Source organism: Mytilus galloprovincialis, chromosome 1 (assembly GCF_965363235.1).
Source record: "Mytilus galloprovincialis chromosome 1, xbMytGall1.hap1.1, whole genome shotgun sequence".
In the NCBI taxonomy this organism is placed as follows: domain Eukaryota; kingdom Metazoa; phylum Mollusca; class Bivalvia; order Mytilida; family Mytilidae; genus Mytilus; species Mytilus galloprovincialis.
Window position 1 is genome coordinate 11,784,176 of NC_134838.1, and position 24,889 is coordinate 11,809,064.

At 31.5% G+C, this 24,889-nt stretch overlaps 1 protein-coding gene across 2 annotated transcripts; it reads right to left on the reverse strand.

The window, feature by feature from the left end:
- Positions 1-14,491: 14,491 nt before the first annotated feature.
- On the reverse strand, positions 14,492-24,623 carry LOC143065287 (sulfotransferase 1B1-like). 2 transcript variants are annotated; one of them, XM_076238781.1, is made up of 6 exons: positions 24,585-24,623; positions 20,261-20,430; positions 18,314-18,640; positions 17,911-18,011; positions 16,072-16,240; positions 14,492-14,758 (listed from the first exon to the last, which is right to left on the reverse strand). In XM_076238781.1, exons 1-6 carry the CDS (start codon positions 24,593-24,595, stop codon positions 14,634-14,636), a joined length of 903 nt encoding a protein of 300 aa, XP_076094896.1. In that variant the 5' UTR covers positions 24,596-24,623; the 3' UTR covers positions 14,492-14,633. The 2 variants fall into 2 exon arrangements, with proteins under 2 accessions (XP_076094896.1, XP_076094904.1); XM_076238789.1 differs by lacking the exon at positions 18,314-18,640 and having other exon boundaries at positions 24,585-24,610.
- Between the last annotated feature and the right edge of the window lie 266 nt (positions 24,624-24,889).

Here is a 24,889-nt window from a genome sequence, read left to right on the forward strand (position 1 = left end):
AATGATGTAGATTTGAGGCACGTCAATTGTATAATATGACCGTCAAAGTTTACAGTTTGTTATAATTAACACAATCATACAATATTAATGCAAATATTTAATGTAATTGATTGACTAATTTCAATAATTAGTTATTGTACTAAATGAGATGTGTTTTATATTTACACCTCAGACAATATAGAAGATTTCTAAATTATTTATTGATTTTAGTTTATATAAAAAATATGGTGTTACACACAATTTTAAAAAATCATTTATTTCACATCTACTATATAATATTTTATTTTGAAACAAAACAATGAGTATGCACAAAAATGCACTTTAAACTTCGAAAGTTTATTATGACAAGTGATTATCCCCCCTTCACCCCATTTGTGTTAATTATAACAATTTGTAGATTCTGACATGCATGCAAGCCATATCATTATCACATTTGTATTCACATAACATATAAATCACTTCATAATCTGTTGATACCAAATAGTTCAGCCTTTTATGATAATTCTAGCATGTAAGATAAAAAAAAGGATTTGTCAAATTTTTACAACTCTTAGTAAATTTATATAGTAAGACATCTTGTAAAATAAATCTGGCTGAATAAAGTGTGCATGCATGAGTCCATTACGCTTAATACAAGGCAAACCAATTTTCAGAGTTGTTTTAATTTAAAAATAAGAATATTTTTTATTGGGGCAATGCTTTTATTTAAGAAACCAATATCAATGATCTTTCAAAATTAGAAAAAAAGTTTTTTGGAAATAAAATTATGCATAACAAAAGTTTTTTAAGCATTTTATTATACTCTTATCCTGTCCTGTTGTAAAATGCCAGATCAATTTTCTTTCTAATACCAGTTTAGTATCCCTAAGATGTTCTGTGATAAGGAAGCTGTCCTTATCTGTTTATTTGAATGATACAACTTTGATATTCTATCTGTCTATCTGTTGTATGTAAATGTGTATTTGTCCTTTGATGTGATGCACATATAGCAGTAACATGTATAAATACCATAACATGCCTCCATTTTGTAACAAAGTAACACGTTTTCATTAATGATACCATCATGTCATTTTTACAATAAATGCTAAACTGCATATTTGTTACATTTATTTATTATACTCGTATATTTCAAGGTCTAAATGATATGTCTTAAATACCATAAACCCAATGGACAAAAACTTCAAAGTTGTCCTGTGCCAAAATTTCATACATTTATACATATAAAACATTATGGATCCAGCTTTCATGACATTATCTGTGATGATTCAGAGAAACACATTTGTTTCTTAAAACGTCCTGTTCCAATATTAAAAAGAAGATGTGGTATGATTGCCAATGAGACAACTATCCACTAAAGACCAAAATGACACAGACATTAACAACTATAGGTCACCGTAGTCAGGAATATGGCTGTTATTATCAAAAAGTCCTGTTCCAAATCAGGAATATGACTTTTATTATCAAAAAGTCCTGTTCCAAGTCAGGAATATGGCTGTTATTATCAAAAAGTCATGTTCCAAGTCAGGAATATGACTTATTATCAAAAAGTCCTGTTCCAAGTCAGGAATATGGCTGTTATTATCAAAAAGTCCTGTTCCAAGTCAGGAATATGGCTGTTATTATCAAAATATCCTGTTCCAAGTCAGAGTCAGGAATATGGATGTTATAATCAAAAAGTCCTGTTCCAAGACAGAAATATGGCTGTTATTATCAAAAAGTCATGTTCTAAGTCAGGAATATGGCTGTTGTTATCAAAAAGTCATGTTCCAAGTCAGGAATATGGCTGTTGTTATCAAAAAGTCCTGTTCCAAGTCAGGAACATGGCTGTTATTATCAAAAAGTCCTGTTCCAAGTCAGGAATATGGCTGTTATTATCAAAATGTCCTGTTCCAAGTCAGGAATATGGCTGTTATTATCAAAATGTCCTGTTCCAAGTCAGGAATACGGATGTTATTATCAAAAAGTCCTGTTCCAAGTCAGGAATATGGCTGTTATTATCAAAATGTCCTGTTCCAAGTCAGAGTCAGGAATATGGATGTTATTATCAAAAAGTTATACGCAGTGACAAGTGATTACATGTAATCTAAAAGGCACTGGCTAGGGTTACATGGAAAGGTAACAATTATAAAAATATTATTGTTACATTGGAGACTAATTGCAAGAATGCAAAGTTGGGTAAGGAGGTGTCAGACAACCAATTACTCTCTCCAATTTGTAAAAGTAGCCCTACTCTGACACAAAATAGTGCTTTTGATGTCCTTGTTTACTTAAACTAACCAACACATTTGCAGAAATGAAACTTTTGGTGAAAGAGAAATATATCTAGATCATTTTGAGCCAAAATTTACTTGTCTATGAGTTTGCATTAAAAATCGAGGATTAATGCGCTCCATAGTATACTAATTTTAAATTTCCAGAAAACCCGTTTTTTTTTTGTTTTTTTTTTTGGAGTACCTCTGTTTGAAGGTCAGTTATTTTGTTAGAAGGCTTTAAAGGTATGGTGAAAATTGGCATGTAGAAAGCTGATACATGTACAATTAAGGATATACCTGGTTTCTATGAAGTTAAACTTAAGGTAAAATATTTAGAAACTGTGAAAATTGCAAAATTTGGTTGAACAGATAGGGATTTTTAATTGGTGGTCTGACACCTAAGGATTGATTAATTACGAATGTAACAATAATTATTGAGGCTACGGTTACATTGCGTTATTGTTACACGAAAAACAACAATGTACGTTAGATTTATTAAACTTAAATCTTCTATAGTTTTGTTGCTTTATTTTTAATATGTACTAAATAATACTTATAATAATGATAAATAATAAATATTGTTATTCAACACATGTTGTTTAAATACTTTTACGTATTAATGGTTTTGATGTTCTTAAAGATACTACTTCATATTAGTAGGGCAAAAGGCGAACAATATAGTTCAATGGTTTGTTGTTGAGAATTTGTGCTGAGAAAAGTGTTCACTTTTAAGTATTTAACTGCACACCTACTCTTATTCCTGTCATTATACTTTGGACAAGGGGTGAAGAGATTCCTATTACCACTTTTATTTTGGGTGAAAATTTAAAACTTTGGATGCGTTTGAAACGAAACTGAAACAATATCAAGACACAAATTCCAGACAGCTATACAAACGCAGTTCTAAACAAGAATGTGTCCACAGTACACGGATGCCCCACTCGCACTATCATTTTCTATGTTTAGTGGACCGTGAAATTGGAATAAATTCTCTAATTTGGCATTAAAATTAGAATGATCTTATCAAAGGGAACATGTATACTAAGTTTCAAGTTGATTGGACTTCAACTTCATCAAAAACTACCTTGACCAAAAACTTTAACATGAAGCGGGACAGACGGACGAACGAACGGACGGACGGACGAACGAACAGACGGACGAACGGACGCACAGACCAGAAAACATAATGCCCCTCTACTATCGTAGGTGGGGCATAAAAACAATGATACATCAAAAACAAAGTTTGCTAACTGTGAACTTCTGTATACATGTATCCATAAAGGACATACTTTCGTTTCAAAATCAGATGGAGCTCGCCCAAACCAAAGGTAAGTTTATTTTAACCTATATACGAATATCATGGGTAATCATCTTCTATGCTATCATACTTCTGTCAAAAAGTATCAAACAAAACAGAAAGAAAGAACCACCAGAAAAATATCACAGGCGCTTGAGGAATTGACCTCCTTTTTGCGCTTTCGATTTTTTGTCTGTTAACATTTTGTAATATTTTAACTTATTTTCATTCTTTTAATGTGTTCCAGCTCTGTTTTCATACGATATTACAATACCATTAGTTTATCATTTGTGGTCCTCTATTATTTATTTTCCTCCTTTTGTAAAATATTTACTAAATGAGGAAACATAAAAATAGAAAAAGGGGGACCCGTTCGTCAAATGATATGCCTTATCACAGAATGGTTAATATAGTATAGAAAGTTGACTAAAATTAATTTGCATGAAGTCAGTTTTCTATTAAAATACATTTTTATATCGACTCATAACTTCTAACTATCTTTTATTTACCAGCACCATAGAAAATACACAATGCACTGCATCCTTGTAATATATTAGTTAAAAAATCCATGTATAAAAAATAGAAAGGTGAATGTATTTCAAAGCGTATTCCATTATAAAAAGCAAACAAACTTAATAGAAATACATAATGTAAGGATCTTAACCAGGTTCTTGATTTGGGACAGTCGCATGTAAAGTACATCCCAGCTCATTTGTTCTAACAGGGTTGATTATGGCTCAGATCACCTCTATCAGATCACCCCAGTTTCAGTTTCTTTGTTATGCATGATTTTAATAATGCACAAAATCAGTCGTTTTATAAATAAGATTGTGGACAAGCTCTGACATAATAAATTTGGAGTTCTTAATTTTTTCTGCTCACTGCATTAGTGAAAAGATTTATTAATATTCTAGAAAAATTATATCATATAAAGTTATATTTGTCATGAGTGCTTATCTTCTTAAAAAGTTTACATAATTAATGAAAATTTAAAGAAATAATTTGTTTTAAAAGCAAGTATTGAATTAGAAAGTCTTTATTTATTAGGATAGTTAAGTCTCCAACTTCTAATTTGACAGGCTTATCATTTTCAATAGAAACAATTCTGGTAGCTGCCATCTTGAACTTCATCTTCATTCAACCATGTAACAAGTTTGTTTAACTCAGGCAAACATTTTAAAGGGTGTTTTTAATAATTATAATTCTTCTTGATGTGTATATTGAAAAGAAACCGCCGATTTTTCATCATTGGTCATATTAACTGTGCCATGTGATGTATTTGTTCATTGTAATGTAATGTAAGATTGTAACATAAATTGTAACAGTTGATGACATAGAACACTACAAATTATGACATAGTACACTACAAATTATGACATAGTACACTACAAATTATGACATAGTACACATATTATGACATTGAAGACACTGAACGTGGCCTAGTGTTGCATGGAATAGTTTACAAAATAAGACAATGTTTGTATAGTCTTTTTTTTTTTAGATATGTTTATATTAAACTTTTGATTACACCAATGATCATAATTGTTTACAATGGAGAATAATGAGAACAATTTATACGTTGCTTTCAGTAGTTCATCTAATTTTTGAACTTTCCTCGGAGTTCAGTACTTTTGTGATTTTACCTTTTACAGAGGTTTCATGGCATTGTTCAGTAGTATTTGAGCTGTTCAATGAAACTTTCAATTTAAATTTACTGAAAAATACCCTATTTTGGTTGATTTTGTAATGATAATTTTTTTTTTTTGGTAAACTGAAAAACATTGGACAATGGATATTGCTATCACTATTTTGTCTGTGTAATTCCATCTGAGAGTGAAGGATTAATGGGTGATTAAAATACACATCTTACATAATACAATACTTTACTCCTGAAAAACACTTTAAAATTCAATAACTGTATTCAGGACAATTCTGACATAAATGAAAAGTGTAGCATCATATAGGTATCATCTGGTCACAGATATTACAGGAAAAAATAATTAATAATGAAATTCTGTATAAACACAATTTTGTAGTAATAAATAACATTCACATTTTATTGCACATCTCACAATACAGATAGAGTTATATTATAATAAAAATTAAATTGCTGTTTCTTAACATGAAAACTTGTATATATAACAGCTATTAGATATCTGTCCAATATGGTCAATGTTGTACATATGTGGTCATCTCACTGTTACTTATAGATTGAACATATTGCTATAAAAAGCCGAAGTTAAAGCCACAGTTTGTACTTTTTGTTTTTTCCTTTTACCTCGTTTTGGAAATTAAAATTTGTTAAACCATTTCAGTTGGTTGTCACTACTGCAGTACGACCTTCCTTTTTTTTTATGTTTACCTCATTTTGTGTATAAACTATATAGGAAATTAAAATTTATTAAACCATTTCAATTAATTGACAATTACCCATTTTATCAAGATAGCTAAGTTGTATTCACATTAAGTGATCTTGGTTAAGTTTATTGATAACTGTCTTCAAGAAAAATGAAAACATACAGTTTATGGCATTTTTAGAGCCAAAGGGACACTTGAATATTTATGGAAATAATTTTTCTTCAAATTTCAGATTCGCCAATAGCATTTTATTATGATTAAATTACTGATGTTAGAAAATGCTAAGTCTCTTTCATATGATTTGCGGTTGACATACAGTTGCAATTAACGTTTTTTCTAAATACTTTATGCTTGCATAAATGGTATAATAATAATTCAATAGTTAAATGGTTACCCATTATTTCAAGAAAACAAGTGAAGAAATATATAATGTTACATTATGAAAAATTTGAATTGTCTACAAAATATACGTCTAGTAATGTGCCAGTTATATCTTTTGGATTTGCTTAATATATAATGAAAAGGATTTTTTTTGTACATTTTCTGATGAGTATTTGATTTACATAATAATTGAAAAGAATTTCTAACATTTTTAAGAAAGAACTATTTTAGACAGAAATAAGAATTTTGTATTGTAGCCCAGAAATTTTGTACCACAACTTTGTATAATTTTGTAAAGAATGTGTATAAACGTACTACTAATTTATTTTTGCAGTAATTTGTAAATGTGACCTTTTTAAGGCTATTTTAATTAGGTTGATGTTATTTTCAATTTTATTTTGTCTAAAACAAAAATAGGATTTTGCATGAACAGAAACTGTTTTTTCCATATTTTGGTTAAAGTTAGATTCTTCAAGTAGGACTTGATTCCGCTTGTAATATAAAAAAAAAGTGCATGTTTTTGAGAGATATATTTGAATTTTATCTGAATTGCTGCATATTTATTAATTTTTACCAGATTTTATCTATCTTCTTATACCTATCAAGTCTGTTCAGTGAACTTAGAGAATTTTTGCAGATTTTATAATAATTTTCAAAAAATAAACCAAAAATTGGTATGTCTAAAAAAAATGACATTTCTCTTAGAATTAAACATGTCTGTTCAGTGAACTTAGTGTTGAAATTTTAATCACATTTATAAACAAAATTATTTTTCATTATAAAACTGGTACAGAGTTTTATTAAATATCTGATTCAGTATTAATTGTGTCATTATTAATAGTTATTTTTTAAGCTAACAATGATTTTTGTTTTCTAATTATATATTTCAAGAGAATGATTGTTGTGATTGCCGATTTATTTATAGTGCACACTCTCTGGCAGACTCTGAAACTTTTCACCTTGTTTTTATTTATTTAATTGTATACAAAAGGAGAAAGGATATACAGTATCATCCTAAGCAACTAAGTTGCAAATTGATTATTGTATAAAGTTAAGGATGTAGATTTGAGGCACATCAATTGTATAATATGACCGTCAAAGTTTACAGTTTGTTATAATTAACACAACCATACAATATTAATGCAAATATTTAATGTAATTGTTGATTGACTAATTTCAACAATCAATTATTGTACATAATGAGATGTGTTTTATATTTACACCTCAGACAATTTCTAAATTATTTATTGATTTCAGTTTATATTAAAAATATCGTGTTTTAAACTAAAAAAATGTCTACTTTGGCTACTGTGTAGTTACACATATAAAAAAAATCATTCATTTCATTCTACTATATTTCATTTTGAAAAAAAAACTGACGAAAAAAACAATAAGTATGCACGAAGATGCACTATAAACTTCTCAAGTTTATTTTAACACTTAAATATTGCTAACCCATTTGTGTTAATTATAACCATTTGTAGATTCTGACATGCATGCAAGCCATATCATCACATTTGTATTCATATAACATATAAATCACATCATAATCTGTTGATACCAAATAGTTCAGTTTTTAATGATTCTAGCATGTAAGATATGAAAAAAAGACATTGACAATTTTTTACAACTCTTATCAAATATTTAAAGTAAGACATTTTGTAAAGTAAACCTGGTTGACTATTGAAAAAAAGTGTGCATAACATTATTTGAATTCACACAAGACAAACCAATTTTCAGATTTCTTTTTATTGAAAGACAAGAATATTTTTTATTTAGTCAATGCTTTTATTAAAGTACAATATCAATAATTTTTCAAAATTAGAAAACAAAAAAATCATGCATGACAAAAGTTTTTTAAGCATCTTGTTATTAAATCCTAATCCAGTCCAGTGATAAAATGCCAGATCAAGTTTCTATTTACCATTTGTTATGCCTTAGATGTTTTGTGAAAAAATGGTCTTTTACCAAACTATACGATTGTATTCAACCGTGAAAAAGCTGTGATATGTCAACTTTGATATTCTATCTAACTGTTGTATGTAATTGTGTATTTGTCATTTGATGTGATGCACATATAGCAGTAACATGTATAAATACCATAACATGCCTCCATTTTGTAACAAAGTAACACGTTTTCATTACTGATGCCATCATGTCATTTTTACAATAAATGCTAAACTGCAATGTTGTTAGTTTATTTATTATATATTCATATATTTGAAGGTCCGAATGTTATACTTAAATACCATGAACCCAACGAAACAGGAATTTCCAAGTTTTCCTGTTCTAAAATTTCATACATAAAAAAAACATTTTTACTGCATATTTAGAACCTGAATTACTACATGTATTGGTAGGTACAACAAACATAGTGTTTGTTATAATATAGATATTTTTGGTTTTCCAAACTTTTTATCTTGGCTAACCTGATGAAGGTCGATCACGAAATGTGTGTTGTATGCATGGCAATTTTTACAGGACGATTTGTTGTGTGAGTAAAGTTAATCAAAATACTGACATCGGATGACCGCAAGTTCTTGTGGATGGTCAAAAGCACTTGTCTCAGAAAAAAATCACATCTCTATACCTGAAACTGAGGTAAATGTACAGAGATATTTTTTTTCTGAGACAAGTTCGTGCGTGGATGATGAATAAATGACAGGAAATTCAACCTCACCGTAATAACTGTTATATTGTAGTGATACAAATCAGTATACTCTGGTTTGTTGTTATATATTATATTAATATAGCAGTTACATGTATATATAATTTTCATCCATTTATATATCATTCTATTCTACTATTCTAATAATAGTGCAGTGCAAGTGCATGGTGGACACTCTTCTGTAAAAGTTCGATTTTTCTAATAGATTGGATTTGAGTAGGCATTCATATTTTCTCGCAAAACCAATCGCCCATGCAAAGTTATCGGTCCTTGCTCTGAGAGAGAGAGCAAGGACCGATAACTCTGCATGGGAGATTTCGGCAAAACGTTCTTGAGATATTCCTCCCCATGCGTTAACACAATTTTTCGGTACGTGTGCATAGATACATGTATTATCAATGATTTTTTTTACTTATATATATATTTGTAACGACAAAACATTTTCATATTATTAATTTATGTTCTAAACAAAAATATTTTTATCAGTATTCATTGAAGAAATGAATTTATAACAAGCAATAAGGAACGTTATTTTGCACTTAATAATGTCCTCATATTTATCTGTTTATAGATCGGTTACCAGTCAAACACAAAAGTTACGTAAGTGGAAATCTCGTCCGCAACAATAAATCGGAATGCTCTCATGGTCATCTCGATGTAAAAACTGCTTCAAATAATACCATTATATGAATTACATATCAGAAGAGAAATAACTCTGTAGCAAATCAATTATGTTTTAGGAAACATATATATTACATGGTTTATAGTAAAAACAAATCAATTATAAGAATGACTTCATTTTTATCGTTTATATTATTTTATTTCTGTAAAAAATGACCATCAGTCATACAATACCTTTAGTTGTTCATTCCCATTATAGCTGGCAAACAATGTTGTTTTGCCTTGTGTCAAATCTCACTGAAGGTTGGAACAATAAGCATATTTCAGCAGTATAAGAAGTGTTGCAAAGTACTAAAAAGCTTAATTCCAAAAGGTATAAGAGATAACTTATATCTGTTTGCCTTATATTCTTAAGTTTATAGTATGTCATATGTTAGTTGTCTTCTATCTTTTTTTTTTATGGTTTCTTGACTACCGAATATATATGAAGTTCTCATGATGTCATAAGTTGCTCAGCATATAAAATACACATACCAAGAACACTTATTTAAAGTTTCAGATTTTTTAATATATTTTAATTGACAACATATTTAAAAAGTCTGGTGAGCTTGTTTTTCAACACAGTGGGCATTCATATATGAATAACCATAAGGCAGACTTTTTACATGGGCTTCTTGAGAAGAAGGACAGAAACTAGCATTCTTTAAATACCATATACATTTATGTCTGCTGAATACTTGGGGCTTACATTCAGAAGTTGACAGTGTTAAAAGTAGTATAACACCATAAAGAACATCATAAAAAATCTTTTTATCGGGATATAACAATTTGTTTTTGGGATACCATAAAGGTTCTTGTATTTCTCGGGAAATCGTGGTACCGGTGAGAGCTAAACAAGATTTCAATTTGAAATTTCCGTTTCTTTGAAGCAACATTTGTACATCACCTGCAAACAGAGTACCCTGTATATATTTTGCAGTTGATACGATATTCCAGGGCGTCAGTTCCAATCATAATGTTCATGATAGAGGGTTGCTGTGAACATGAATTCTGTATTGAAGTCATAATTATAGGAGATTTTTCCCAGTGCTTTTCGAGTTGGCATTCGAATGTTTTGTCCCTTAGGCCCAGTAGACCTTACCTGAATTTGACTGTTTTTAACTGGATTTTCGAAGGAAAAATCTGTCATTGATTATTGGATGTACGGCGGGCTGGCGGCTGCCAATCTGTGTCCGTTCATTAACATGCAAACGCTTTGAGGAAATTGTTTTCAAATTTAGATCTGTTGTTTCCTTTGACTTGAGTTTTGATGATGATAAATTCTGTAGGACAAATAAATAAACTTTAAATTTACTGTTCATTATTAGACATTTTGAAGATAATTGTAAATTGTTTGAAGAATTTTGTTGTTGGTTTGTTTGTTATTCTGTATAAACTTATTTTCTGAATGCTATATATATAATTTTTTTATGAAGCGAACTCCTTTAAAAACTAAACTTATTTTGTCTATTAATAAACATATATTTAGATTTTCTTATTTTGGGCCCAGTTTTCAAGTTGGTCCAAATCGGGGTCCAAAATTATACTGTGTTTGATTTCAACATAAATTGAATATATAGGGTTATTTGAAATGCTGAATCTAAACCTGTATTTATTTTCATTATTAATTAGATAATACCACATTGAGGTCCAAAGGGTCCTAAACTAAACCTGTGTTTGATTTCATCAAAATTTAAATTCTTGAGGTTCTTTGGTATGCTGATTCTAACAACGTACTTAGATTTTGGATATTGGACCATAATAGGTAAATTTCCGGTTTCAAATTTTTCAGTTTCTTTGACCACATTCATTTTGTGTCACAAACCTATGTTGTGTCAAATATTCAATCACAATCCAAATTCAGAACTGTTTTAAGCTTAAATGTTGTGTCCATACTTGCTCAACTGTTCAGGGTTCGACCTCTGCAGGAAAATCCGATTTGCTGTCACTCTGACAGCCTTTTGTTTTAATTCCTTTTGGTCATTATATTTTAACGTTTCTTGATACATCCCTGGCTTTCAAATGTTTAGGTATGAGAATTCTTTGAGAAGGTGAATCGGGAAAAGCACTTCCGATGCACGAAATTTATAAAATATTATCTAATTAAACACCCATCATCTTATATACATGCATTAACCGATTAGGTGGTGTTACATTTTACAGTCTATCCCAGTTATTTTTGCAAAGAATTCCGCTCAAGCCGGTGCTAGGGGTCGTCTTAAACTTGCAGTGAGGTGAGAGTATTTTTGCTCCGTGTTGAAGGCCTCACTGTGACTTTAAGATGAAGAACAGCAATAAAAGCCTTGTTCCTTTGCTTTTTTGTGTGTTTATTTTTGCTGTGCATGTACTGATTTTTTGTCTTGTATGGATACTCCATTTCCTTTTCTTTTCTATGCACATTTTGTATATTAACAATAGTCCTATAACCTTGTTCCTCAAACAATTGCAGTGCCGTTAATCGTCCTACAATAAGTTATATTGTTGATCGATAAATAAAAAAGAACAATTAACATGGTCTACAATTCTCTTCTTAAAGAGCTTTTCTATGATTTTGCATATGATGCTGTTTAGACTTTCAGTAGTCTGGTCAAGTGTTCAGTCCTCATACAAAATGGTGTATCGATTATGTCTGCAAATTCAAAAAGAACTTTGGGGTATTACTGCTCAGGTGACTTTGATCTATTTAAACTTCTTGGTAATTTATTTTTCTTTATATTCTCTAACAAACTATTGGCTTCGTCAATCCTTTGTAAATATCCTGGTAAAGAATTCAGATTTGTATGTATTATTACTTTACTATCTCTTATGTCATGTTACTCAGATATACCATTTTTCATTTAGAATTTACATATGACCATGCATTTAATCATTTGATTTAGCTGACTCAGCTATGTTCTTTCATACTATATCTTGTGATAGTTGATTTGGCTTTGCCTCTGTCTTTTGAACTAACATTTTCTCTTTTGTGAAAACTTCTATGCCTTGTGTCTCTTCCTAGTTGCATTTCTTTAAGGGATATTATCATATTTCTTGTTCAATACCTTCTTTTTTATATATATATATATATATATATTTGTTCATTAATACTTGCAATTTAACAATAGAATTAGTGACCATTTCCGCTTTGTTCGTATCTTGCGGTAATACTTCCCATTTAAATATAAATTTTGATGTTACATTCGAAATTCTGCTTTGAAGTAATTATATTTTAATATACAGACATCTGATATTGAACTTAAAATTCCAAGGTAACAACTATGCCAGGCAAAGATGACCTAAGATGGTTTTGGTCATTTATTTTATCCCAAATTCATGTATTTGGTTTTGATGTTATATTGGTTATTCTCATCGAATTTTGTCTAATGCTTAGTCCGTTGCTGTGTGTGTTACATTTTAATGTTGTGTCGTTGTTCTCCTCTAATATTTAATGCGTTTCCCTCGGTTTTGGTTTGTTACCCCGATTTTGTTTTTTGGTCCATATATTTATGAGTTTTGAACAGCGGTATACTACTGTTGCCTTTATTTAGGCCTCAATTTGGTCAAATGTATTTATACATCTTAAACTTTTATATTTTTTTTTGTTTTAAGCTTTTTTGTGTTAATCCAAGAAAACGCTTCGAGAGCACTACTACTTGTTATTTTCATTCGCTGCCACTAGTTGATAGAAAAAAAAACTCATAAAAAGTAAAAATGCTGAACTCCGAGGAAAATTCAAATGGAAAGTCCATAATCAAATGGCAAAACACATCAAACAAATGGACAACAACTTTCATATTCCTGACTTGGTACAGGCGTTTTCAAATGTAGAAAACGGTGGACTGAACCTGGTTCTACAGCGCTAAACCTCGCACTTGTACGACAGTCGCGTCAAATTTAATAATATTGATAATGATGCGTGATCAAAACAAACAGGTACAACCGGCAAAAATGTCACAAATAAAGGTAAAAAGTCGAACATAATAGATTCAAGGCTAAAATTGGTTATGCCAGTCGCGTGTTTCGTCTTCAATACCACGACTACAGGTGGACTTTAAGTACCAGGGAGAATTTCATAAGCTCAGTTCTTCGACAATGATATGATTCATTATCAACCTTAAATTATCGGTTGATAAATTTAGATATTCCTCAGAAATTAAACTCCCTCAATCAAGGTAACTTAAGATCATTTTGGCTGTTCATAGTAGGCACCTTTTAGTCATATTGAAGGCTCTTGGTGTTTAGAGTTTCTTGTTGGTTTATCTACCATCTGCTTAAAAAGTAGTATCTAATACAGTCTGAAAATTGCCTGGTTACATTATCTTTGGCTGATCATGATTCCTTAACTACCGACGGTGAATGATTATAAGTTTATGTGAATAAGAGTCTTCTTAATTGCTAATTTGCAGCAATACTTTATTTTATACAAACTCATCAAAGATACCGGGCGTTTAACTTGGTAGACCACCCGCCCGTTTCGTTTACATAAAACTCATCAGTGGCTCTCGAACAAAAAAATGAATACGAAGTAAAAGAGCATTAATAATCGAATTTATGAAAAGTTGTACCGAATACGATTACAAATACCAATCTATACCTGGAGGTGGAAAACTTTAGCGTTTGAAAATTTTGAAATTTTATAAACGATTTTACTTTGGTGAAGACAGGTTGTTAGATGCCAAACATGAGATGATTGAAAACAATTTGAACCACATGACGAGTACACGGAGAGATATCAGGTCCGTGAGCACTCGATAGGATATCGATAAAAATCTCTTGTTGTGCACGCAGCATACATATACTATTCATTTGTTTTTGAACGCAATATTCATTACATAATATTGGAACTAAAACGGAAGATTCGAATAATTAACTTGCAAATGAAGTGTAAGTCTAAAACATTATAAGAAACTGATAAGGCAATATATTCACCAATCAATTTTGTAATAAAAAGGATAGCTGGCGAATCTAGTAGTAAAAATAAATTTGAAATTCATTATAAGCTTATTTCACAACGGAACTGTCACTCGTTTTCAAAATTCTATTTTCCTGAGGGATCTTCATATATAAATGACATGCTGACATCTTTCATTTCCCGCTTGTACATTTCATCAAACTGTTCATTTTGCGCCACTGTAAACCAGTTTTTCCAATCACCAATAATCCCTGCAAAATGATATACAATATACAATTTCGATATACGTCTTACACTGTTGCCTCTAACTAATCTAACACCGCTCTTGCGTCTTCCATTAGCAAATGATAGTACTGATTAGCGCATTATGTGATGCTTTTAGGATTTGACTGATCTGTTAAAGGCATTCTCAGTTTTGATGCTCGAAAACGTTCCGCTTACATGTTGATTTTTATCCAATACGAAATTTGTAACATACTTGTATTACATTTACACAAAGGAATGAACAACTAAGCTCCCAAATATATTCGCAGGTATCATGACTATGACCTATGACTTCAAACAAGAACAGATTCGATCGAATTCAGCTAGTCCCTAATATTATAAATTACTTTGGCTCATTAACAAAAAGTAAAATAACAAAAATACCGAACTCCGAGGAACATCAAAATGGAAAGTCCATAATCAAATGGCAAAAGCAAAAGCTCGACTTAAACAGACCAAGTCAAATACTTTCAGATATTGTTATGGCAAGGCATTTCTGACAGACGCCGATGTAATAATGTCTATTTGAGATATCGCCGTACCTTACTAAAATCAAGATCGAGAAAAATAGTAGTACATTATAAATGTTTTGTTTCATGTCATTTAAAATTTATCGATATCAGAATTACATTTTTTTTTGTATAAATTATACAACGGAAAAACACTAAAACATCAGGGACAAATTTTTAAAAGGTACCAAGGGGAAAATCAAAATCCATATATCGAAGGAAAAGAAACAACACCATGGCCCAAGGAAAAATACTTACTTTTGACACTTTAAAAGATTATTTTTATTTCTTATTCATTGATTGTATTTTTAGGTGACAAAATAAAAGTTCCAATAAAAGTTATATTTTCTTTTTTCGTGCTAAAACACACTTGCACATACAAAATTACATGGCGGTGTCCGTGTTGATGTTTGGAACTTTAACGTGCGCTTACTATAACAAAACAGAACATAATCAGTAATAGAAGTTTCTTTTACGGTTGACGAAGGTAACTTTGTATGTGTTTAAATATTTTAGCGCATGAAAACGTTTTAGATATCTCAAGAATTTTACCCGCAAACATATGTTCTGATGAAAAATTGTCAAAATAGTTTGAAACCTCCTTATTCTTATTTTTTCCCTCGGGTTACTTTTGTGTTTGTTTCAAATTTGATATAACTTTGGGTTCATCAAAATATAACCCATATCTACAATTGCTTTCGTTTAATGGTATTAGTAGCTATGATGAAATGAAGAACGTCTAGTTTTGGGATTTCGCTTATTTCAAAACATACTGTTATTTCTTCACCAACCTTTCCTAAATAGTGTTGACTTATTATCTTTTGCATACTCAGCTGTACCATCTAACTTATTGGTCTTCAGTTTATCAAATTCACATTTATCAGCAATTTCATTGATTAACTTGTTAGTATATGGAACTTCTAAAAAATCTGCAATTCGTTTTATTTCAGCAGTTTGATTCTGAAATACAAACAGTTAATGATTTTGGGTCGTAGTATATTAAATTCCACGAAAGAAACAAAATACAGTAGTTGTTCAGAAATAAAAATACATTCATGCCTAATATAGTTCACACTTGTAACATTCCCGAGGATGAATGATATATGGAAAAGCTCTAAACCCAAGGGTTATGCAGCAGTGTAGATGTACGACTCTTCGAACCGCTAGAAACGTGCATATTTACGACTGTTTTTTTCTTTGGTGTGCGAAGGTTGCTTTCGTTCCGACTTTAACTACAACTTCAATTTTGTCAATATAACGGAACTATAAACAACTGTCATAAAAGTGGGAGGTTTTGTTAGCATTAAAACTAACCAGGTTTAACCCACCTTTTTCTTAGGAAAATACCTGTACCAGGTCAGGAATATGACAGGTTTTTTTTTCTCGTTCCGTTTATTTATAAAGTTTGATTTTGTCAGTTTTAATGACCTTCCCCTTATTGAATTTGCCATGGAGTTCGGTATTTGCCATGGAGTTCGGTATTTGCCATGGAGTTCGGAATTTGCCATGGAGTTCGGTATTTGTCATGGAGTTCGGTATTTGCCATGGAGTTCGGTATTTGCCATGGAGTTCGGTATTTTGCCATGGAGTTCGGTATTTGCCATGGAGCTCGGTATTTGCCCTGGAGTTCCAGGGATCTCCATAGTTGAAAATTGAAGGATGGAGGAACTTGCACCATCATAAACCGTATCTACGCCGTACAGTGTAGCGCGATCGAAAGTATTTCATCCCTCCACATAAGGATAGGTGAACATGCTAATTCATTGCTTATTTAAATTATATTTATTTGAATTTTCATTATAAATACTATATGTGTTCGGTATTTGCCATGGAGTTCGGTATTTTTGTTATACTTTTTTAATCAATAGATTTGTATCAACATCCTTGATATTGCGTCTATTTGATAATGTTGATTCGACTAAAAATGTATGAAGTTTTCTATGACACCCATCAGGGTTGAGTATGAACCTTTTAAAAGCAACACACTTTATTAACTCACATACATACATATAGACGGACGCGATAATTTCAATCCTATTTACCTATAGTAGCAGATGCACATCATCTCACCATTGCCGTTTTTTAAACAACATCGTTTGGCTCGTTGGACCATTAGAAACATCTTTTCAAGACGAACAATAATTAACAATTCAAGAACACATGACTGCTTATCCAAACAACCACAAAAACGAAGCCAAATGAGAAAATCGGAAGATACACTAAAATTGTTCAGGCAAATTGTCCAGGTTCCAATGAACTATTGCTGCGTTAACGGTATTGGAAAAGCTCTGATACAAATTCATGTTGAGAACAAATTTTCAATCCATACAATAAGAAACTCTTCATGTTGTGTAGACCGAGGCGGTAAACAAAAAAAATAGTGAATGCCATTGTTTGATGTTGATTTTCGAATGTTATTAACGGTACTACTGCCTTCTTGATTTGGTTGATTCCAGTCCATTGTCGGAGCTTTGAACACAAATGCTCACCGTTACCGAGGAAGTGATTTTAACGCGAATTTTCTTGTACGATTGACTGGTCATCAAATCTATGCTCTGTACGGTTGAATGATTTTTTTCTTCATTTAATTGGGTTAATTTTCTTCTATGAACATTGATAATTCTATTTACCAGTTTCAAGTCCTCAAATAGCACATGTATAACATTACTGTACTTCTCTACAGCAGATACCATTTCTCTTGTGTAGTTAAACCATCCGCTCATAAATGTGTCTAAAAATAATAATAGAAAATGTTCGACATAAACGTATATATCGTTAAAAACTCAGATGAACCTTTACGTTTAAAATAACATACCCTACATTTTTGTTTAGTCAATGCACTACTTTGAAAAAAAAAGAAATGTAACCCTTCTAAAACTAAAACAGATGAACAAACAAACACTTATATACCAACTTTTTAGACTATCGAGGACCCTTAAGTCTGCTCCGCTTGCAACAATTATCTCTTTTTGACCAACTATGAATTCAAGTAATCATGATAACATGTATATTAGTGGGCACCTTAATATTTACCATTGATAACCATCTCCTGGAAATACTGATCCCAAGAATAGTCAGGTGGCGTGCCAAACATTTTCTTGAAAAAAACGTATTGCGAAACATGTCGATCTTTTGGATTTCTGTTGACAAAAATAGTTTTCCCTTTTTTCTCCATGTGCTGAGATGGAATACATTGAAATGGTAAATGTGTGTGTATTATTCGTCTTTTCGTCTCCTTTTCCAAAGAATCAAAGTCTGTCATAGTATCTAGGTGAACATCGTCCAATGAACTTCCTCTGTTGTTATATGTGGTCGTTTGGTCAACCAACATACACACAATTTCATGAACCCAATGTGAACCTGAAATTGTGAATATTTGTTAAACAAGCTTTCTTGTTTTTTCAAAGTAGTACAAATAATATTTTTTCAACATGCCAGTTTCGTCAATTAAATTTAAAACGGACATATAAATGAAAAGTTAATATGTCAACTCTTTTTATTTTAAAGGACATTGGCATAGCCGAGTAGAACTTATAACCTTAAAAGTAAAAAGGTAAAGGTTGTCATAAAGTAAGAAATTCAATTAACCATTTGTCTACAAGTATATTAATAACAAGACCTCTCTCATTCTCTCGGTCGATCGATCAGAAAATAGAATCAGAAAGTATGTGTGTTTATTTGTAGTACAAGGAACCAATCCGTTAAAACACCAACGAAACATCACTTTTATATGGTGAATATATAACTAATTGATTGAAATACCATAATCAAATGCAGGTATTATATGTACAGCGATGAAAATACAAATAAGAATTTGTAAGTAAGTTATGAATATCTTGTTCAGTTATTTTATTAATATGACAGATTGGTAAGTTAAAAGGTCAGAAGAAAGAAATTACCAACGATACAAGGATTATTCAGTACGCAAGACGCACTTTTCTTCTACATAAGCTCATTGGCGACACTCGAATCAAAACAGTTGGTAGTCCAAACAAATAACGAAGTTGACGAACATTGAAAACCAAAATTTCCGAAAGTTGTGCAAAGTGTGGCTGAGAACTGTGGTGATACGTTCGGGGTCGAAACGTACATCATAAGTGGTATCAACTTAGGGGTTGTATAAAATCATCAAAGATAATGTAGTACACCAGATGTGCGTTTCGTTCACATACAGTTAGAACACCGAATCAATAGTATTTAGATTCATTTATAGGGAATTAACAGACATTTATTACAACTAAGAGGTTTCATGTGATAAATTTTGTTTTTTTATAAATTCTTAATATTTTGATATAAATTCTGCAAAATTTGACGTACACTTTCTGCTTACATGAATGCAAATGTGACGTATGACACCGAATCAATCGTATACAACTTATTTGAAATCTACAATCTACCCTTCTACTTTAGACATAATTGACTTAAACTGATTATTCTATTAATGCAGTTATCTACAAGTCGGTTTTCCATTTATATTAATGAAAGGAACAAGTGACGATTATTCTTATTTAAGTACGCAAAACTTAAGAACAAAGCATACCTTTATGCTACTCCAGAAAACACTTGTAATGCGACGCAAGAAATTTTTAGAGTATTATTTTCTTTTACTAGCACTGGGTCGATGTTCCTGCTGATGGATTGTATGTCCTTGTTGGATCACCAACTCATTACTGGGTGTTTTGGAGTGATTTATAACATAGGTTTCTTATATTTTCGCTTAATAAATGAAGAAACTATTAAGAAACTAAGGTCCAATCTCCCTTAGGCAATATTGATCTAAAATGAATTTGACTTTATTTTTCATTTTGGATCACCTGTTTATATAAATGACTTTCGAAAGTTTCAGTTTTTCTGATGAAGGTATATCCAGAAAAGTGCTTTGGATGCATAAACACACCTTAATATCTATACGTGACCAAAAGAGGAGACGATCAATTTCTGTACCAACTATATATGTAAACACAACTAAGAGTTTGATACCTCCTTTCTGAACCGTACAAAGCAGGATATCATCCTCTCGAGACTGGAAGTTTTTCAGTAATTTTAAATATTTGTCAGTATCCTCTTTCCAGTGTGGCCAAGGAAAAAGAGTCCATTCTTTGTATTTAATTGGAGGGTAAACTGCAACTTCTTCCTCGTTCCAAACTCCTCTATAGAAAATTAATAAATTACTGTGGATTCATTTATTTTCGTTGGTACCAATTTTCGTGGATTGCGGAAACATTGCAATTACGTGGATACTTGATTTCGATGTTTTGCCAATCTGTACATACAACATGTACAAAGACTTAAGAAAATTTGTAATTCGTTGAACCAAGGACGTATAATCTAATATACGTCCTTGTCTAAAACAAGTTAGAATGTTAATATTTCATATTTTAGCTTGGTATTCTGAGCAATAACTTATATATACGTCCTTGGTTGAACATTTAAATTCGTACCCACGAAACCCACGAAAACTAGTATCCATCGAATAGTAATGAATCCACAGTATGTTAAATTGTATTCGTGTCATAATTAATTAAATTATAGAATATTTTGTATAGTATTTATGATAACTCATAACTTGCGTATTCCCTACTATGACAAAATGAAATATAAATATTGAGGAAATTCTCCCGAGTATATTATCATATTTCACGAACTTAACATTAGACATGTTAGATGGAAAATCTTTTATAGAGTAGTATCAAATATTTAAGCAATATTTATGATACGTTGTCTAAACCTGCAGCTCTGGTGCATGTAGTACACACAATGTACATTTTCGCATTTTTTTACACCGTTTCTTGCGGGAATAATCACTTTTCGTCATATGGCTACTAATGTGTCTGTTCATCTATAAAGTGTCAATTTTGTATTTATGGTGAACCTATAAGGTAAAACCAATAAGTAATTATATGACAAATAAAGGCAACAGTAGTATACCGCTGTTCAAAAATGATAAATCGATTGAGCGAAAACAAATCTGGGTTACAAATTAAAAAGGAGGGAAACACATCAACTATAAGAGGAAAACAACAGAACAGGAACACTGAAGTGTAACAAAAACAAACTCCAACATAATTACAAACAGACTATTCGGTAACAAATGCCATATTCCTGACTTAATACATAACATTTTAAGAAAAATGGTGGATTGAACCTTGTTTACTGCTAGCCAAACCTCCCGTTTAAAACATACAACACATTCTGATATCATGTTTATCAATTGGAATACAAATAAACTTACTTTTTAAATAGCTTTATTAAGTTTAACGTTTAGTGGCAAATACTTCATGAATATTAAGGACAAGATTAATTTAAATGGTTAATCAATTATGCAGTTTCTTCAAAGAGGGTATAATTGGGCACGTGACGGTTGGGACATTTGGACTAGGATAGGGTCACCATAGAAGTAGGTTTTATAGAGGCCAAACTTCTGTCCTTATTGTAAGCTTATATTTGAAACTAGAATTGTATGTCCATAATTGTAATGTATCATAGAAACAATTATCAGATAGGATAAGAGTCTTCTCCTTTTTAGCTCACCTGGCCCGAAGGGCCAAGTGAGCTTTCCCCATCACTTGGCGTCCGTCGTCCGTCGTCCGTCGTCCGTCGTCCGTCGTCGTCGTCCGTCGTCGTTAACTTTTACAAAAATCTTCTCCTCTGAAACTACTGGGCCAAATTAAACCAAACTTGGCCACAATCATCATTGGGGTATCTTGTTTAAAAAATGTGTGGCGTGACCCGGCCAACCAACCAAGATGGCCGCCATGGCTAAAAATAGAACATAGGGGTAAAATGCAGTTTTTGGCTTATAACTCAAAAACCAAAGCATTTAGAGCAAATCTGACAGGTGTAAAATTGTTAACCAGGTCAAGATCTGTCTGCCCTCAAATTTTCAGATGAATCCGACAACCCGTTGTTGGGTTGCTGCCCCTGAATTGGTAATTTTATGGAATTTTTGCTGTTTTTGGTTATTATCTTGAATATTATTATAGATAGAGATAAACTGTAAACAGCAATAATGTTCAGCAAAGTTAGATTTACAAATAAGTCAACATGACCAAAATGGTCAGTTGACCCTTTTAGGAGTTATTGACCTTTATAGTCAATTTTTAACCATTTTTTCGTAAATCTTAGAAATCTTTTACAAAAATCTTCTCCTCTGAAACTACTGGGCCAAATTAATCCAAACTTGGCCACAATCATTTTTGGGGTATCTAGTTTAAAAAATGTGTGGCGTGACCCGGCCAACTAACCAAGATGGCCGCCATGGCTAAAAATAGAACATAGGGGTAAAATGCAGTTTTTGGCCTATAACTCAAAAACCAAAGCATTTAGAGCAAATCTGACAGGGGTAAAATTGTTTATCAGGTCAAAATCTATCTGTCCTGAAATTTTCAGATGAATCGGACAACCTGTTGTTGGGTTGCTGCCCCTGAATTGGTATTTTTAAGGAAATTTTGCTGATTTTGGTTATTATCTTGAATATTATTATAGATAGATAGAGATAAACTGTAAACAGCAAAAATGTTCAGCAAAGTAAGATTTACAAATACGTCAACACGAACGAAATGGTCAGTTGACCCCTTTAGGAGTTATTGCCCTTTATAGTAAAATTTTTACCTTTTTTTCGTAAATCTTAGTAATCTTTTACAAAAATCTTCTCCTCTGAAATTACTGGGCCAAATTAAACCAAACTTGACAACAATCATCATTGGGGTATCTAGTTTAGAAAATGTGTGGCGTGACCCGGCCAACCAACCAAGATGGCCACCATGGCTAAAAATAGAACATAGGGGTAAACTGCAGTTTTTGGCTTATAACTCAAAAACCAAAGCATGTAGAGCAAATCTGACATGGGGTAAAATTGTTTATCAGGTCAAGATCTTTCTGCCCTCAAATTTTCAGATGAATCCGACAACCCATTGTTGGGTTGCTGCCCCTGAATTGGTAATTTTAGGGAATTTTTGCTGTTTTTGGTTATTATCTTGAATATTATTATAGATAGAGATAAACTGTAAACAGCAATAATGTTCAGCAAAGTTAGATTTACAAATAAGTCAACATGACCAAAATAGTCAATTGACCCCTTTATAGTTAATTTTTAGCATTTTTCATAAATTTTTGTAAATTTTTAGAAATTTTTTTTCACTGTAATTACTGGGCCAAGTTCATTATAGATAGAGATAATTGTAGCAACAAGAATGTTCAGTAAAGTAAGATCTACAAACACATCACCATCACCAAAACACAATTATGTCATAAATTTATCTGTGTCCATTGTTTAATATACACATAGACCAAGGTGAGCGACACAGGCTCTTGAGAGCCTCTAGTTTGGAAAGGGAAACGTTCCTTACATGACGCCAACATTAGCTTAAATTTCAAAAGAAATGAAAACAGAATAAAAATTCAGAAGTCATGATATGATTTATTTTAAAACCGTAATACAAATTTTGTGAAAAGAACGTGGCAAAATATAAGCATCGATCAGATGTACACTAGTAAATGAGCCAAGAAAATCGTGCGAAAATCATGCGTATATCATGCATATTTTTCGCACGGTAAACGCCCAAATGGAGCTATATCCGATTATCGTGTGTAAATTTACGCATGATTCCCACATGACTTTCGCATGTATTGGCCTTCGTGCGTATATCATGCGTGGCACTTTTACCTGTGTAGGACCAAAAGTGTACATAACTGTTTAACCGCATTTCTTCAGTTATGTTTTAATTTTACTAAACAAAACACAAATCATTTAAAGCAATGTTGAACAGTTATAAAACTAATTCCTTCAATTTTAGCTTTCAGCAAAGAAAAAAGACGAAGCGTAGAAAGCCATGTTGTTTTAGTACCCAATAATGTTTATCTTAAAGAATCCTTAACTTAACTTAGATTTTTAAATGCTTTGAATCGCTTTACACTATGATGTTTATCCTCGTGTGTACATTTTATTCTAGTAGGTTTCTGAAAAAAGATATTGTTGAGTAAATCCATACTCATACAGAACAGAAAGCCTCATAATCTAGGAAATCCAGTATTATTAGATTTTCATATACTAAATAGCATATGTGTCAACCAACTGCACGAGACCCTCATGTATAATCAAGGTCGTTAAACACCCTAGTCGTTCACATTTTACAATGTACAAGATTTAAAGTAATGTTTGAGATCTTTTAACGGTACTAGTCGAGCAGTTACACGTCCTATATATCATGTGATACAAGGAATATATATCAGAATTGTAGTTTTATACCTGATTTGTGTCAAGCAACAGTTTTTCTTTCTGTAAGGAGAAATAGTTTGATCTTACCTCGACTCCATTTTTATCGATATCAATTAAATTGTTTACACATAAATGAGGGTGGTAATGGGGTGTTATGTATTTCGTTTCAGAGTAAATGTTTTCTAACAAAAAAAAAAACATAATTTTTTTAATTTTACGCTGATGATTATGAGTCGCCATATACTGAAAGTCTTTCAGGACAAAAGTGATCACAAACAATGTTCAAAAACTGAATTATTAAGAATTACGAAGGAGGTAAGAATATAAGGTTATGTGAGCCTTGACAAACAAGTACACCATAACATGATTCTACACAACAAATACAACTACCT

Excerpts from the sequence above, each read along its gene's own strand:
- LOC143065287 (XM_076238781.1), bottom strand. Across the intron at positions 18,012-18,313 it reads CCAGGAGATGGTTATCAATG|ACACATTTATGAGCGGATGG; the intron begins GTAAATATTAAG and ends TATTATTTTTAG. Across the intron at positions 14,759-16,071 it reads GTCAACACTATTTAGGAAAG|GGATTATTGGTGATTGGAAA; the intron begins GTTGGTGAAGAA and ends ATCATTTTGCAG.